At 37.2% G+C, this 13,824-nt stretch overlaps 1 protein-coding gene across 1 annotated transcript in view; it reads left to right on the forward strand.

Moving 5' to 3' along the window:
- The window catches only part of LOC150087212 (coiled-coil domain-containing protein 130 homolog), a 121,803-nt gene that overhangs the window by 19,377 nt on the left and 88,602 nt on the right, over window positions 1-13,824 (forward strand). Inside the window, exon 2 of the mRNA XM_090372408.1 lies at window positions 1,747-1,880. Within this exon, the coding sequence (XP_090228534.1) occupies window positions 1,747-1,880 (134 nt within the window). The remainder of the gene's footprint in view (window positions 1-1,746; window positions 1,881-13,824) is intronic.

The following is a 13,824-nucleotide window of genomic DNA, read 5'->3' on the forward strand; positions in this document are numbered from 1 at the left end:
TCACATGTATTTCCCAAAAATGACAGAAGTTCAAGTCTAATGTCAACAAATATCTTCTTTCATCTTCTCAACCTCCAACCCAAGCACAGTACTAAGTACTATAGGTTCTAATACCTCTCGTGTTTGGGGTTTTCATAAAAAAAAATTTTTTTTAATTTTGTTTGCTCACAGTTATGCACAAACTTGAGGTTTGTGCTCTGAAATTTACCTACAATTGTCATATTTTTAACTTCCAATGTACATCACTAGAAATTGTTTATAGGGTGCATGATTTGTTGATGTGTGATTGACGAGTAATAGCTTGGTATATTGCAGTCTTGGTATCTCATCTAAATGTGTGTACCACATAACAGAGGTTCGTGCTATGAGAAAGTTGTCAGCACAACGGACCACCAAGTTGTTGACAGCAGATTAAAAATGCACAAGAGTTGTCACAAGTCAGGTGAACATTTTTGTATCTTTTTCAAGCAGATCCAGCAAATTTCCTTACAAGGTTTGTGACCATTGATGAGACATGGATATCCATCGCTTTCAGCCAGAAACAAAGAAGCAGCCCAAACAGTGAAAAAATAGCTCTTCTTGCCCTCTAAAGAAATCCAAGTCATTTCCTTCTGCTGTGAAGTTGATGGCATAGGTTTTTTGGGATACTGATGGAGTGTTGCTAGTGGTTACCTTCAGAAAGGCCAGGCAGTCACAGGGGCATATTATGCTGACCTTGTGAAACGTGCATGAAAACATCAAGGTTACATGCCAAAGAAAACTCAGTAAAGAAATCTTGTTCCAAAAGAAAAATGTGCCTGCGCATAAGTTTGACACCCCCAAGGCTACACTGCATGAATGTGGCTTTGAAATCTTGAAATATCACCTTTATTCACCAGATTTAGCACCATTATACTTTCACCTCTTTCCTAATTTGAAAAATTACCTTTCAGGCATCCATTTTCCAACCAACAGTGATATCATTGCTGCAGTGGATGCATTCCTGGAGGCCAGGGAGAAAACCTTTTTTAACAGCTGGAATCAGTGCGTTGCAGCATTGGTGGCAAAAGTATGTTGACTTCAAAGGGATCCGGACTCTGTTGAAAAGTAACGTTGTTGTTATTGTTGTTATTTGGTTTTTTATAAGCATTAGCAACTAAGGCCATATTGCTCCGGGGAAATGTGGTGGTCATTCCCTGACCTTTCCGCATCATCCGTATTTGGTGGTCGCAGGCTCGAACCCTGGTCTAATCAAGAAGCATGTGCTACGCACTGCTGCTCCTGCCCACCTGGCTACGGAGGCGCCGAAAAGTAACGTGTTACTAGGCTCCTCAGATAAAACCTTCATACTCAGGCAATGAACTTTTCAAATGCTCGTCATATGATTATGCTCTTTAGTAGCAGGCACAGTTGCAGTGAATGGTCGGTGGTCTCTCACTTCGTGGACAAGTTGGCAGATATCCTCAAACATTTTAAATAATCAGGATGAATTATTATAGATGATATTAGTGTCACCTCGTGTTTCTGAATAAAACTTCCATAAAACAACTCACACATTAAAAAAATTAAGCTGGAAATTAATAAGTAATATTAATGTCAAAATCTTCACATAATAAAGAAAACTTTTGTTGCAGCCTAAAAAATATGTTAACAAGATAATATGCCAAATGATGGATTAAGCGATAGTAATGTTGAAGTCTGCATAATAAAGAAATCCCTACTAATAATTATTTTTTATTTTATTTATTTGTTTTGTTGTCATTACAGGCAGAGAGAAAGGCAGTCAATAAATATTATCCTCCAGAATGGAATCCAGAAAAAGGTTCAGTTAATAAATTCAGGGGTTCACACCCTTTAAGAGAAAGAGCTAGAAAGCTTCATTTGGGCATTTTAATTATTAGGTAAGAAATTTTTTTTTTTATTTATCTTATCACAATATCAGTATTGAAGTTTATATAGCATCAGTCAAAAAAATAAATAAATATTCTCCAGTCCTTTAAAAATGCAAGCTACCACAATACCACCACTTCCACAATTCTAAGTAGAAAATTATTCACATAGTCAATTATTCTCTGTCTGTAGACAAATTTATGATCTTTGCTGTGTCATCTGAGAATGAATATAAATGCTATCAACATTTATTTGACTTAATCTATTTAAAGCCTTAAACACTTCAGTTATTTCACCATGCAGATACATGATTTCCAGACATATCAGTTTACAGAACTCCAGTAAATAATTACTTACTTTACCATTGTAAAGTAAGTAATTTACAATGAAAGTAAGTTTACTTTCATTGTAAATAAATAAAGACATTTGTGTTCCCAGCTAATCTCATTGCTTTGTTCTGCATCCTTTCAAACAGATTCACATCCTTCCAAAAATGAGGTTTCCAAAAATCTGTGTGCAGTATTGAAGACATGATTGCCCATTGCCATAAACAATCAGATAATTACCTCATTATCCCTAATGGCCAAAGTGACTGTATGTCATTAACAGAAATTCAGGAGGAGTAATACTCTAGCAACTTGTCTGTACTGCCTAGAAAACTTCATGTCAGACAATATAATTGTCCATGTCCTCTTCATTAACTACCTTGAGTTTGATGCTCCCCAAATGGTATTGCGTGGACTTTATTTCTTTTTCAGTGGGTGTGATTATGTGTCCCCACCCCCTTTTTTTGGAAGAAAACAAACAGCACAGTTTTTAGAATTAAACTAGGTTTAATTCTATCAACAATGCTTTTTTACTATTAATAAAAATAACAGATGTATTTATAAACTTTAACATCAAAATATATAAAAGTGTTCCTTTGTAACCTTTGGTTAAATAATGTACATGAAATATTTCTAGGTTTCTTTTAACCTATTCTTAAGTTTCCTTTATAGCCTTTATGTTAAATCCTTCAACCAGGCCTTGACATATTTGCTAGATGATTGAGGGGAGGTGCAGCAGACTGGAAAAGTGGGCTCTTGGAACAGCTATTGCACAGAAAAGGTTCCCCTTCTTGATACATGTGACATAATAAAGTGAATATTCCCATAGTTTACTTATTAGCATTAAATTTTTATAATGCCACCCAATCTCTCAGAACACTTAGTTTGTCAATATCCAATAATATCATAGCATGATATTATTGTATATTGGAAACAAACCATCCAATAATATCATGCTATGATATTATTGGATGGTTTGTTTATAATCAAACTCCATAATGCATGGTTTTAATGTTATTATAGCATCCAGTTTGATTATTTTACTTGCTCTCAGACATCTCCCTTAATTATCGAATTTTGAAAACCTATATCCCACAGATCAATATCCTGCAAGTGTATAAATTTAAAATCAGTATTATAGTCTGCAGTGTCACACCACCAGTACCCTGTCACTGGGTAAAGTGAAGATGCTTTCTCCAAGATTTTTTATGGTAGTAGTAGTAGTGGCATGTGATGCAAGAAAGCAAGCATATGAGCTTATGCAGCATCAGCCAAAAAAAAAAAAAAAAAAAAATATAAAACAATCCCCTCTAAATATTTGTCCAGTTCCTCCTTGAATTTATTTAACCTATCAACTTCCATAACGACAGATGGAAGTTAATTCCAGCAATTAACCACCCGCTGGCTAAAGACAAATTTCTGCACATCTATTCTATATATCCTTCCTCAATTTCAATTTATGCCCGTAATTTAGGTTCGTAATCTGAACAAGTGGAAGGATCCCATCAGAATATCAGAATTCAGCATGCTCAACCCATTCAAGGCCTTATACACCTCAATCAGATCACCTCACAGGTGCCTAGTCTCCAGCTGCTGCTGCTGCAATTTGCAGAATTTAAGCCTCTCCTGTAAGTGGATCCCTTCATTCCCCTCTCCAATCTTGTTTCCCTTCTCTGTACACACTGAAGCAAATCTACATCCTTCCTAAAATGAGGCCTCAGACCTGCACGCAGTACTCAAGGTGTGGCCTGACCATTGCCTTATACAGAGGGACAATCACCTCCTTTTCCATGCTAAAAAAATTCCCGTATATCATTGACAACACCCCATGACCTGCCCTGGCAGCCTGTCTGCATTGCTCAGAAAACTTCATATCTGACTGCACAATTACTTCCAGGTCTTTTTCATTTTCTACCTCCTTAAGTGTAGTACCACACAGTTGGTACGTTTCTCTGGGGTTACATTTTACAACTGAAGTTTAACATTTTTCAATGTTAAACTTCAGTTGCCACTTCTCAGCCCATCTGCCGAAATTTTCTAGATCCTGTTGCAGTAACACACTGCCATTACTGTCATTAACAACCCTGCCAACCTCTGTATCATCTGTAAACTTCGATACTAAGCCTGATATACCTTCATCAATATCATTGATAAATATACAAAACAGCAGTGGACCCAACACTGAACTCTGTGGGACTCCACTAATAACATTAGTCCACGAAGAGCAGCACCCATTGATTACCACCCTCTGTCTTCTCCCACTCAACCATCCTTCTATCTATTGTAGCAACTTACCCTTAATACCATTCTGCTCCAATTTGTACTGTAGTCTTCCATGCGCAACGTCAAAAGCTTTCCTGAAATCCAAGTATATGATATCAAAATTATTTTTTGCATCCAGTTCCTTTGTATCTACATCATAATAACCCATCAAATTTGTCAGACAAGACTTTCCCTTAACAAACCCATGCTGTGTCTGAATTATTGCTGCAGTCTTGTCTAGATGATCCTGCAATGCATCTTTAACCAGTGATTCCATTATGTTACCTGGAACAGAAGTGAAACTAACTGGTCTCTAATTACTCGTGTCACCCTTCGATGTCCCCTTTGTGAATTGGGGACACATTTGCACACGTCCAGTCCGTGTGGACCTCCCCTGCCTGAGTCCAAGGATGCTCTCATAATTATTGCTAAGGGTTTGCTTACTTCCTTTGCTGCTTCCTTTAATATAACTGGATAGATTCCATCCACCCCAGGTGCCTTTCTTATGTTTAACTTCAACAATTTCTCCCTCACTTTGTTCTCAGTTATTACAAAATCATTAAGTACCCTGTTACAATTTGATAACCTTGTGGCATTTTCAAACCTTAATAACTCGTGTGAATGTAGATGCAAAATACTCATTCAGTTTGTTTGCTATCTGAGCAGGATCATCAACAGTCGAACCATTGATATCAAGTGGACCAATCAGATTCATCCCCTTCCTTTTAGAGTTTATATAAGTAAAGAAATCCTTGCTGTTTTTCTTAGCATCCTTTGCGAAAGATTTCTCATAATCTGCCTTTGCCTGCTTAACCTCCTTTGTGACTTGATTACAGTCTAGCTTTTACATATCATAGGCTTCTGTGTCGCCTGATAATTTATATGCATTCTATGCATTTTTCTTCTCTGCCACAAGTCTCATTAGTTCATTTGATAATCATTTAGGCCTAAACCTTGAACAGTATTTCTTAATAGGTATGAAACGTTTAGTAGCTTCCACTATTAATTCCTTGAATGCTTCCCACTTAGAATTTGCTGTTGGTAACATCATCAGTTGGTCCCACTGTACAGAATTTAAAAACTGTCTGAGAACGCTATAGTCACCTTTACAGAAGCAAAAACCACTTCCTTTACCTCTGATGGTAATTATATATTTAAGTAAATCCCACATCAGTATAGGTGCCTCCGTAGCCATGTGGGCAGGAGCAGCAGTGCATAGCACACGTTTCTTGATTAGACCAGGGTTCGAACCCGTGACACCAAATACAGAAGATGTGGAAAGGTCAGGGAATGACCACCCAATATGACCTCACTTGCCAATGCTACTTAAAAAAAAAAAAAAAAAAAAACACATCAGTACACTGTGATCAATGCCTCCTAATGGTTCCTTTATCTGCAAATTCTTAATACATGAATGATCACTGCTGATAACCAAATCAAGAATATTACCCTCTCTGGTAACCAGGATGCCCTGAGTTTATAAATCAATATGCCAACATTTAATTGTGGAGTGCCATCCCTGACACAAAAAAAATTCTAAAATCTAGTGCTCTGTTTCTAGCTGCTCATTTTGTGTGTCACTAGCAGAAAATCAGCATGTATATTTACTTGACATTGCACAATTACTTCTAAATGTGCATAAAATTCTAGTAATGACATTCATCCTATTTCATCAGTCAAAACTATATATACATACATATATTATTGTTCTTGTTCATTTAATTAAGACAGATGATCTGCTTATAAATCTTGCTGTTATGAGTAATTTAAATCATAATAAACTTGCAGATATAGACCTGGAGATTTCCAGTTTTTATTCAGTAATCTGATCAAACATAAAATGTCAGAATTCAAACACAGATAAAGGGGGAATATATCAGCAATACAGCCATGTACTTTCTGATAGTTTTTCATGTGATTAACTTATTTTTATTGAATATATTACTTTATTCGTATTTATTCTTATATCCTTTGGGCTTTTGAACAAAATTTTTAAACGAGAAACGTGGCATTGTCAAATTGCAGAAGCAATTTTGTAGATGATTGCTTTGTTTCTGTTTTAAAAATAAGCAGAAACAAAATAATGCATGGAATATTTTTACAGGTGATTTTTTTATGCTGCTTAGAAATAAAATAAAGGCTTTTAGATTCTCCTTCCCATTTTCATGATTAACACCAAATATAAAACCTTCGTTTTAGTGGTGGCAGGAATATTCCACAACTATCAGTAAAACTTTTGTCTAGAAATTCATGCAAAAAAAAAAACTGTCGCTTCAGAGAAGAGAGAAGAAAACACATTGTGATATGTTTTAATCAAAATGTGGAGTCTAGATAATGAGCTTTTAACATGTTGTTAGTTGGCCAATATGTCTGATTAACTTGAGATAGAAGACAAGCCAGTTTTCAGAAGAGTTTTTTTGGCTTTCTGAATGATACAGATACTTGTACTGTACTCTATCATTGGCTGATTGTACTCTGTGAAAGCATGTAGCATAGGTATCCTAACACAACTATGAAATTCTTCTTGACTGCATTTGGATAACTTTAATACAATACATGCATGTCTATTTTTCCTATCAAAACATTAAACAGCTATATGATATGTAATTATAAAGATAAAAGTAATAATTTGAATACACTTGAGACAAACGTATAAATTTAAAATCAGTATTATAGTCTGCATTGTCACAATACCCGTCAGTGGGAAAAGTGAAGATGCTCTCTTCAAGATTTTTTATGGTAATCAGGAGGATACCTTGAGTTTATAAATCAATATGCCAACATTTAATTATATTGCTAACCATGAGCTTATCGTTAATTAGGAGCTTACCGTGAGCCATCAAACAATTTTATTCTGCAGTTTTTTTGTTTCCACTTCATTGCTGTCATTACAGTCCGAAGACATTTTCCCTCAGTTTAGAAGGCAGTAAAAATGTAAATAATATAAAGATTAATAAAAATTAATATCAATAAAGATTTACTTTGAAAGAAAATAAAGCACTAAATGGCAACTCTTACTTGTGTTGGCATTAGAGTCATAAGTTCAAAAATATGAACTTTGCTCTCCCTTGTTCACAAATTAACAAAAGCCATCTTTTCTACCCTTAGCAATTATTGATGGCCATTGACAAACAAGTATGACAAACACATCACATAGGTTGACAGATGATAAATTGATTGCAGCATGTATCGTGCCAAATTTTACCCTTAGTGTTTATATCTATATTGAAGGTACAGTTGTATTTATATGCAATTTTAAAAATAATAATAAATAATTAAATTTGGTAAGTTGTGAACTTTGATTGACAACTTACTAACAGCAGTAAGAACACTGTATATTTACCTACAGCAGTCAAAATAGGCGCCTCCGTAGCCAGGTGGGCAGGAGCAGCAGTGTGTAGCACACGCTTCTTGATTAGACCGGGGTTCAAGCCCTTGACCACCAAATACAGAGGATGCAGAAAGGTCAAGGAATGACCACTGCATATCTCCGGAGCAATATGGCCTTAGTTGCTAATGCTCCTAAAAACCAAATAACAACAACAGCAGTCAAAATATTAGTCACCAAACATAAATGCATAGATACAAAGTTACCACTGAAGTTTTGAAGGTGATAATATTTAACTCAACACTTTTGTGCTGACCTAACAGGTAGTAATTATCAGTGACTCTGTTGTCAGAGAAATTGGAAATATATTGTGCAAAAAAGATAGCTGGAATAGGACCAAGGTATGTCTGCTAGGGACAAAAATAGATGACATTGTAAAGCAGTTATCTTTTAAGGGCATGAAAGGTGATATTGTTGTACACATTGGCAAATATATTTCCATTTCCCAAAGAGAGATCAGAAGGTGACTTGAGTAATTACAAGTCTGTTCCAGAGAAAATATTAGAGGCACTGGTTAAAGAAATAATGCAGGACCATCTAGACAGGAATACAATTATACTGCAATCACAGCATGGATTTGTTAAGGGACTATCTTGTCTGACCAGTCTGATTGAATACTGTGAGGCAGTAGCAAAGGAGCTGAATGCAAAAAATTTTTTTGATATCATATACTTGGATTTCAAGAAACTTTTGGTACTGCTTTACATAGCATTAGCATCAGTAGAGGCATATGATGCAAGAAAGCAAGCTTATATAGCATCAGCTAAAAAAAAAAAAATAATAACTTCCCATTTCACCTATCTATTCATTCCCTCCAAATGTCCATCTAATTCTGCTTTGAACTTATTTAAGTTGTTGACCTCCACTACAACAGGTGGAAGTTTGTTCCTACTGTTAACCACCCACTTGCTAAAGGTAAATTTCCGCACATCTGTTCTACAATTTTCTTTCTTCAATTTGAATTTATGTCCGCTCAGATGAGTAATTTAAAGAAGAATCCCACCAGCATTGAGCTTGCACAAACCATTCAAGGCCTTATACGCATCAATCATATCACCTTGCGGGTGCCTAGTCTCCAAATGCTGCAATTTGCAGAACTTTAGCCTTTCTTGGTAACAGCAACCATTTGTTCCACTCACCAATCTCGTTGCCCTTCTCTGTACTTGTTCCAGAAGCTCTACATCATTCCTAAAATGAGACCTCAAGACCCATATGCAGTATTTAAGGTGTATCCTGACCATTGCCGTATATAAGGGGACAATTACCTCCTTATCCCTGCTAGCAAAATTTCGGTATATCATTGACAAGGCACCATAAGCTACTCTTGCAGCCTGTCTGAATTGCTCAATAAACTTCATATCTGACAGCACAATTACCCCCAGGTCCTTTTCATTCTCTCTTGAAATCTGTGGAACTATGTGGAACTACACTCCCCTGAGTGTAGTTCCACACAGTTGGTACGTTACTCTGGGATTCCTGCAACCCATATGCAGTACTTTACATTTGTCAATGTTAAACTTCAGTTGCCACCTCTCAGTCCACTGCTCGACTTTTACAGATCCTGTTGCAGTAGGGTACTATCATTACTGTCAAATTAACAACCCTGCCAACCTTCGTATCATCTGCAAATTTAGACATTAATCTTAATATACCTTTATCAATATCATTGATAAATACAGAAAACAAGGGCCAACACCAAACCTTGGAGGACTCCACTAATAACATTAGTCCATGAAAAGCAGTGTCCATTGATTACCACTCTCTGTCTTCTCCCACCCAACTTTTTTATCTATTGTAGAAATTTACGCTTAATGCCATTTTGCTCCAGTTTACTGTTGCCTTCCATGTGCAACAGTAACTAAAGCTTTCCTAAAATCAAAATATATTAAATATATGAAAATAATTTTTTGTATTCAGTTCCTTTGTGGCCACATCATTGTATCCAATCAAATTTGTCAGGCAGGACTTCCCCCTTAAGAAACCCATGCTGTGTCTGAACGATAACTGCAGTCTTGTCTAGATGATCCTACATTGCTTTTTTAACAAGTGAATCCATTATTTTCCCTGGAACAGAATTAAACTAACATGTCTGTAATTGCTTGTGGTACCCTTTGATTCCCCCCTTTATGAATTGCAGACACATTTGCACATCTCCAGTCCATGGGGACTTGGAGAATTCCCCTGAGTCCGGGGAAGCTTTCATAATTATAGCGAAGCATTCGCTTACTTCCTTTGCTGCTTCCATTAATATAACTGGATAGATCCCATCCACCCCAGGTGCCTTTCTGATATTCAATTTCAACAATTTCTCCTCCACTTTGCTCTCAGTTATTACAAAATCCCTGCTAGAGATTGATAAGCTTCTGGCCTCCACTTTCCTACAGACTTCCTCATATGATTGTAGATGCAAAATACTCATTTAGTTTGTCAGCTACCTCAACGGGTTCATGCTGATGGTATCGAGGCAGAGTTAGGTGGGTCGGAAGACTGCTAGCTTTGGGGGGGATACACAGTCTAATAGATTAACAGTAGCCACTGCAGAGGTAAAAGTGATTCTTGCACTACTTCTATTGAAATGCAGTTGAGCACCAGCCTGGAAAGCAAGGCAGTGGGAATTTCCAGGACTGCTGGGAGTCATCGTGGAACAAGTAAATACATGGTCTGTGTTAGGGTAACTAAGAGTAGAAACAGGTGCATGTATACTTGCATGCACACCAATGCTAGGAGTATAGTTCATAAATTGAATGAGCTTGAAATGCTAGTATAGACATTAAAGACAGATATTGTTGGGATATCAGAGACATGGTGTCACACAGACATAAGAAGTGCAGAACTGGAATTTCAGGAGTACCATTAGCATTAGTAGAGGCATATGATGCAATTAGCATTAGCATTAGTAGAGGCATATGATGCAAGAAAGCTAGCTTATGCAGCATCAGGCCAAAAAAAAAAAAAAAAAAAAAAAAAACGCTCCCATTTCACCCCTCCATTCGTTCCAAGTACCTGTCCAACTCAGCCTTAAATTTATTTAGGCTATCAACTTCCACAACAAAGGATGGAAGTCTGTTCCACCAACCAACCAACCACCCACTGGCTAAAGGCAAACTTCCGCACATCTATCCTACATCTGTGTTTCCTCAGTTTGAATTTATGCCCTCTCAAATGATTATTCTGAACAAGAGGAAGAGTCCCATCAGCATTGAGCATGCTCAAACCATTCAAGGCTTTATACACCTCAATCAGATCACCTCGCAGGTGCCTAGTCTTCAGACACAATAATTTGCAAAATTTAAGCCTTTCTTCGTAAGAGCAACTCTTTTTGTTCCAATCACTAATCTTGTTCCCCATCTCTGTACTCATTCCAACAGCGCTACATCTTTCTTAATTAGGCCTCCAGACCTGCGTACAGCTCAAGGTGTAGCCTTATCATTGCCTTATACAATACAATAATCACCTCCTTATCCCTGCTAGAAAAATTCCTGTATATCATTCACAAGACACCATGAGCTACCCTTGCAGACTGTCTGCACTGCTCAGAAAACTTCGTATCTGCCTGCAGAATTACTCCCAGGTCCTTTTCATTCTCTACCACTGTCAGTGTAGTACCACAGAGTTGATACATCACTCTGGGATTGCTGCAAACCATATATAGTACTTTACGTTTCTCAATGTTAAACTTCGTTTGCCACCTCTCAGCCCATCTGCTCAACTTTTCTAGATCCTGTTCTAGCAGCGTGCTGTGATTAGTCTCCTTAACAACCTTGCCACCTTCATATTATCTGCAAACTTGGACATTAAGCTTGATATACCATCACCAATATCATTTATAAATACAGAAAACAACAATGGACCCAACACTGAACCCTGAGGGACTCCACTAATAACATTAGTCCACGATGAACAGAGTCCATTGATTACCACTCTCTGTTTTCTCCCACTCAACCATCCCTTTATCCATAGCAGCAATTTGCCTCCAATGCCACACTGCTCCAATTTGTGCAGCAGCCTTCAATGTGTAAAAAGCCTTTCTAAGATCCAAATATATATCAAAGTTATTCCTTGCATCCAGTTCCTTTGTGACCACATCATAGTATCCAATCAAATTGGTCGAGCAAGACTTTCCCTTAACAAGACCATGCTGTGTTGTCTAGATGATCCTGCAGTGCTTCTTTAACCAGTGCCTCCATTAATTTTCCTGGAATAGAAGTTAAACTGACAGGTCTACAATTACGGTAACCTAACAGTTCTATAATACAGGTCTAAAATGTGTACAAAAAGGGTAGACAGGATAGGAAGGGAGGAGGGGTTATGCTGTTAGTTAAGAAACACATAAAATCTAAGGAAGTGCATCCAATTGATGTTGGTGGACAATGCAATGTTGAGTCTGTTTGGTGTGACATAAGCACTTGGAAAGGAAAAATGAGAGTAGGTGTGTGTTATAGGCCTAATGAATCTGATGAGTATAATGAGCAATTGTACAGAGAAATAGAGTGGGCCACTAAATTAGAGTGTCTTATAATGGGGGATTTTCATTTCAGGTTATGATTGGAATTTGTGGGTTGGTCACTCACACACTAGCAAGGCTTTTGTGGATATATTGAATGATTGTTTTCTACAGCAGCATGTTTGGAGACAACTAGATGGAGTAATACTCTTGATCTGATTATCAGTAGTGATTCTTCATGCATTCAGAATCTGCAGATAAAGGAACCACTAGATAGCAGTGATCACAGTATGCTGATGTGGGAATTATTTAAAGATGTAACTACCATCAAGGATAAAGGGAAGGGTTTTTGCTTTCGTAAAGGTGACTACGGTGGTCTGAAGCAGTATTTAAATTCTATATAGTGGGAACAACTGATGATGTTACCAATAGCAAATTCAAAAAGAGAAGCATTCAAAGAATTAATCTTGGAAGCTAATAGGCACCAACAAAGAAATATTGTTCAACATTTAGGCCTAAATGGATGTCAGATGAACTAATTAGACATGGAACAGAGAAGAAAAATTCATGGGATACATATAAATTAACATGTGACACAGGAGCCTATGATAGATATAAGCTGGTCTGTAACAAAGTTACAAAGGAGGTTAGGCAGGCGAAGGCAGATTATGAGAAATCTTTGGCAAAGGATGCAAAGAAAAACAGCAAAGAGTTCTTTACTTATGTAAACTCTAGAAGGAAGGGAATGAATCAGATTGGTCCACTTGATATTGATGTTTCAACTGTTGATGATCCTGCTCAGGTAGCTAACAAACTGAATGAATATTTTGCATCAACATTCACGCATGAGGAGTTAATCAGGGAGGGGAATGCCAGAAGTATATTCAACTCTGGCAGTAAGCTAGATAATCTTGTAATAACTGAGAGTAAAGTGGAGGAGAAATTGTTGAAGATAAACACATGAAAGGCACCAGGGGTGGGTGTAATCTATCCAGTTATATTAAAGAAGGTGGCAAAGGAAGTAAGCAAACCCTTAGCCATAATTATGAGAGCTTCCCTGGACTCAGGGGAGGTTCCCATGGGCTGAAGATGTGCAAATGTGACCCCAATCCACAAAGGAGGATCAAAGGGAGACACGGGTAATTACAGACCTATTAGTTTAACTTATGTTCCAGGGAAATTAATGGAGGCACTGGTTAAAGAAGCATTGCAGGATCATCTAAACAAGACTTCAGTTATAACTCGGACACAGCATGGGTTTGTTAAGAGGAAGTCTTGTCTGACTAAGTTGATTGGATACTATGATGTAGTCACAAAGGAACTGGATGCAAAGAATAACTTTGATATCATATATTTGGGTCTTAGAAAAGCCTTTGATACTGTTGCACATGGTAGACTGTTGAACAAATTGGAGCAGTGTGGCATTGCTGCTATGGATAAAGGGATGGGTGAGTGGGAGAAGACCGAGAATGATAACCAATGGACACTACTCTTCTTGTACTAATGTTATTAGTGGAGTCCCTCAGGGTTCAGTG

The sequence above is a fragment of the Mastigoproctus giganteus genome, chromosome 4 (genome assembly GCF_048544385.1).
Source record: "Mastigoproctus giganteus isolate SK-2022 chromosome 4, ASM4854438v1, whole genome shotgun sequence".
Taxonomy (NCBI): domain Eukaryota; kingdom Metazoa; phylum Arthropoda; class Arachnida; order Uropygi; family Thelyphonidae; genus Mastigoproctus; species Mastigoproctus giganteus.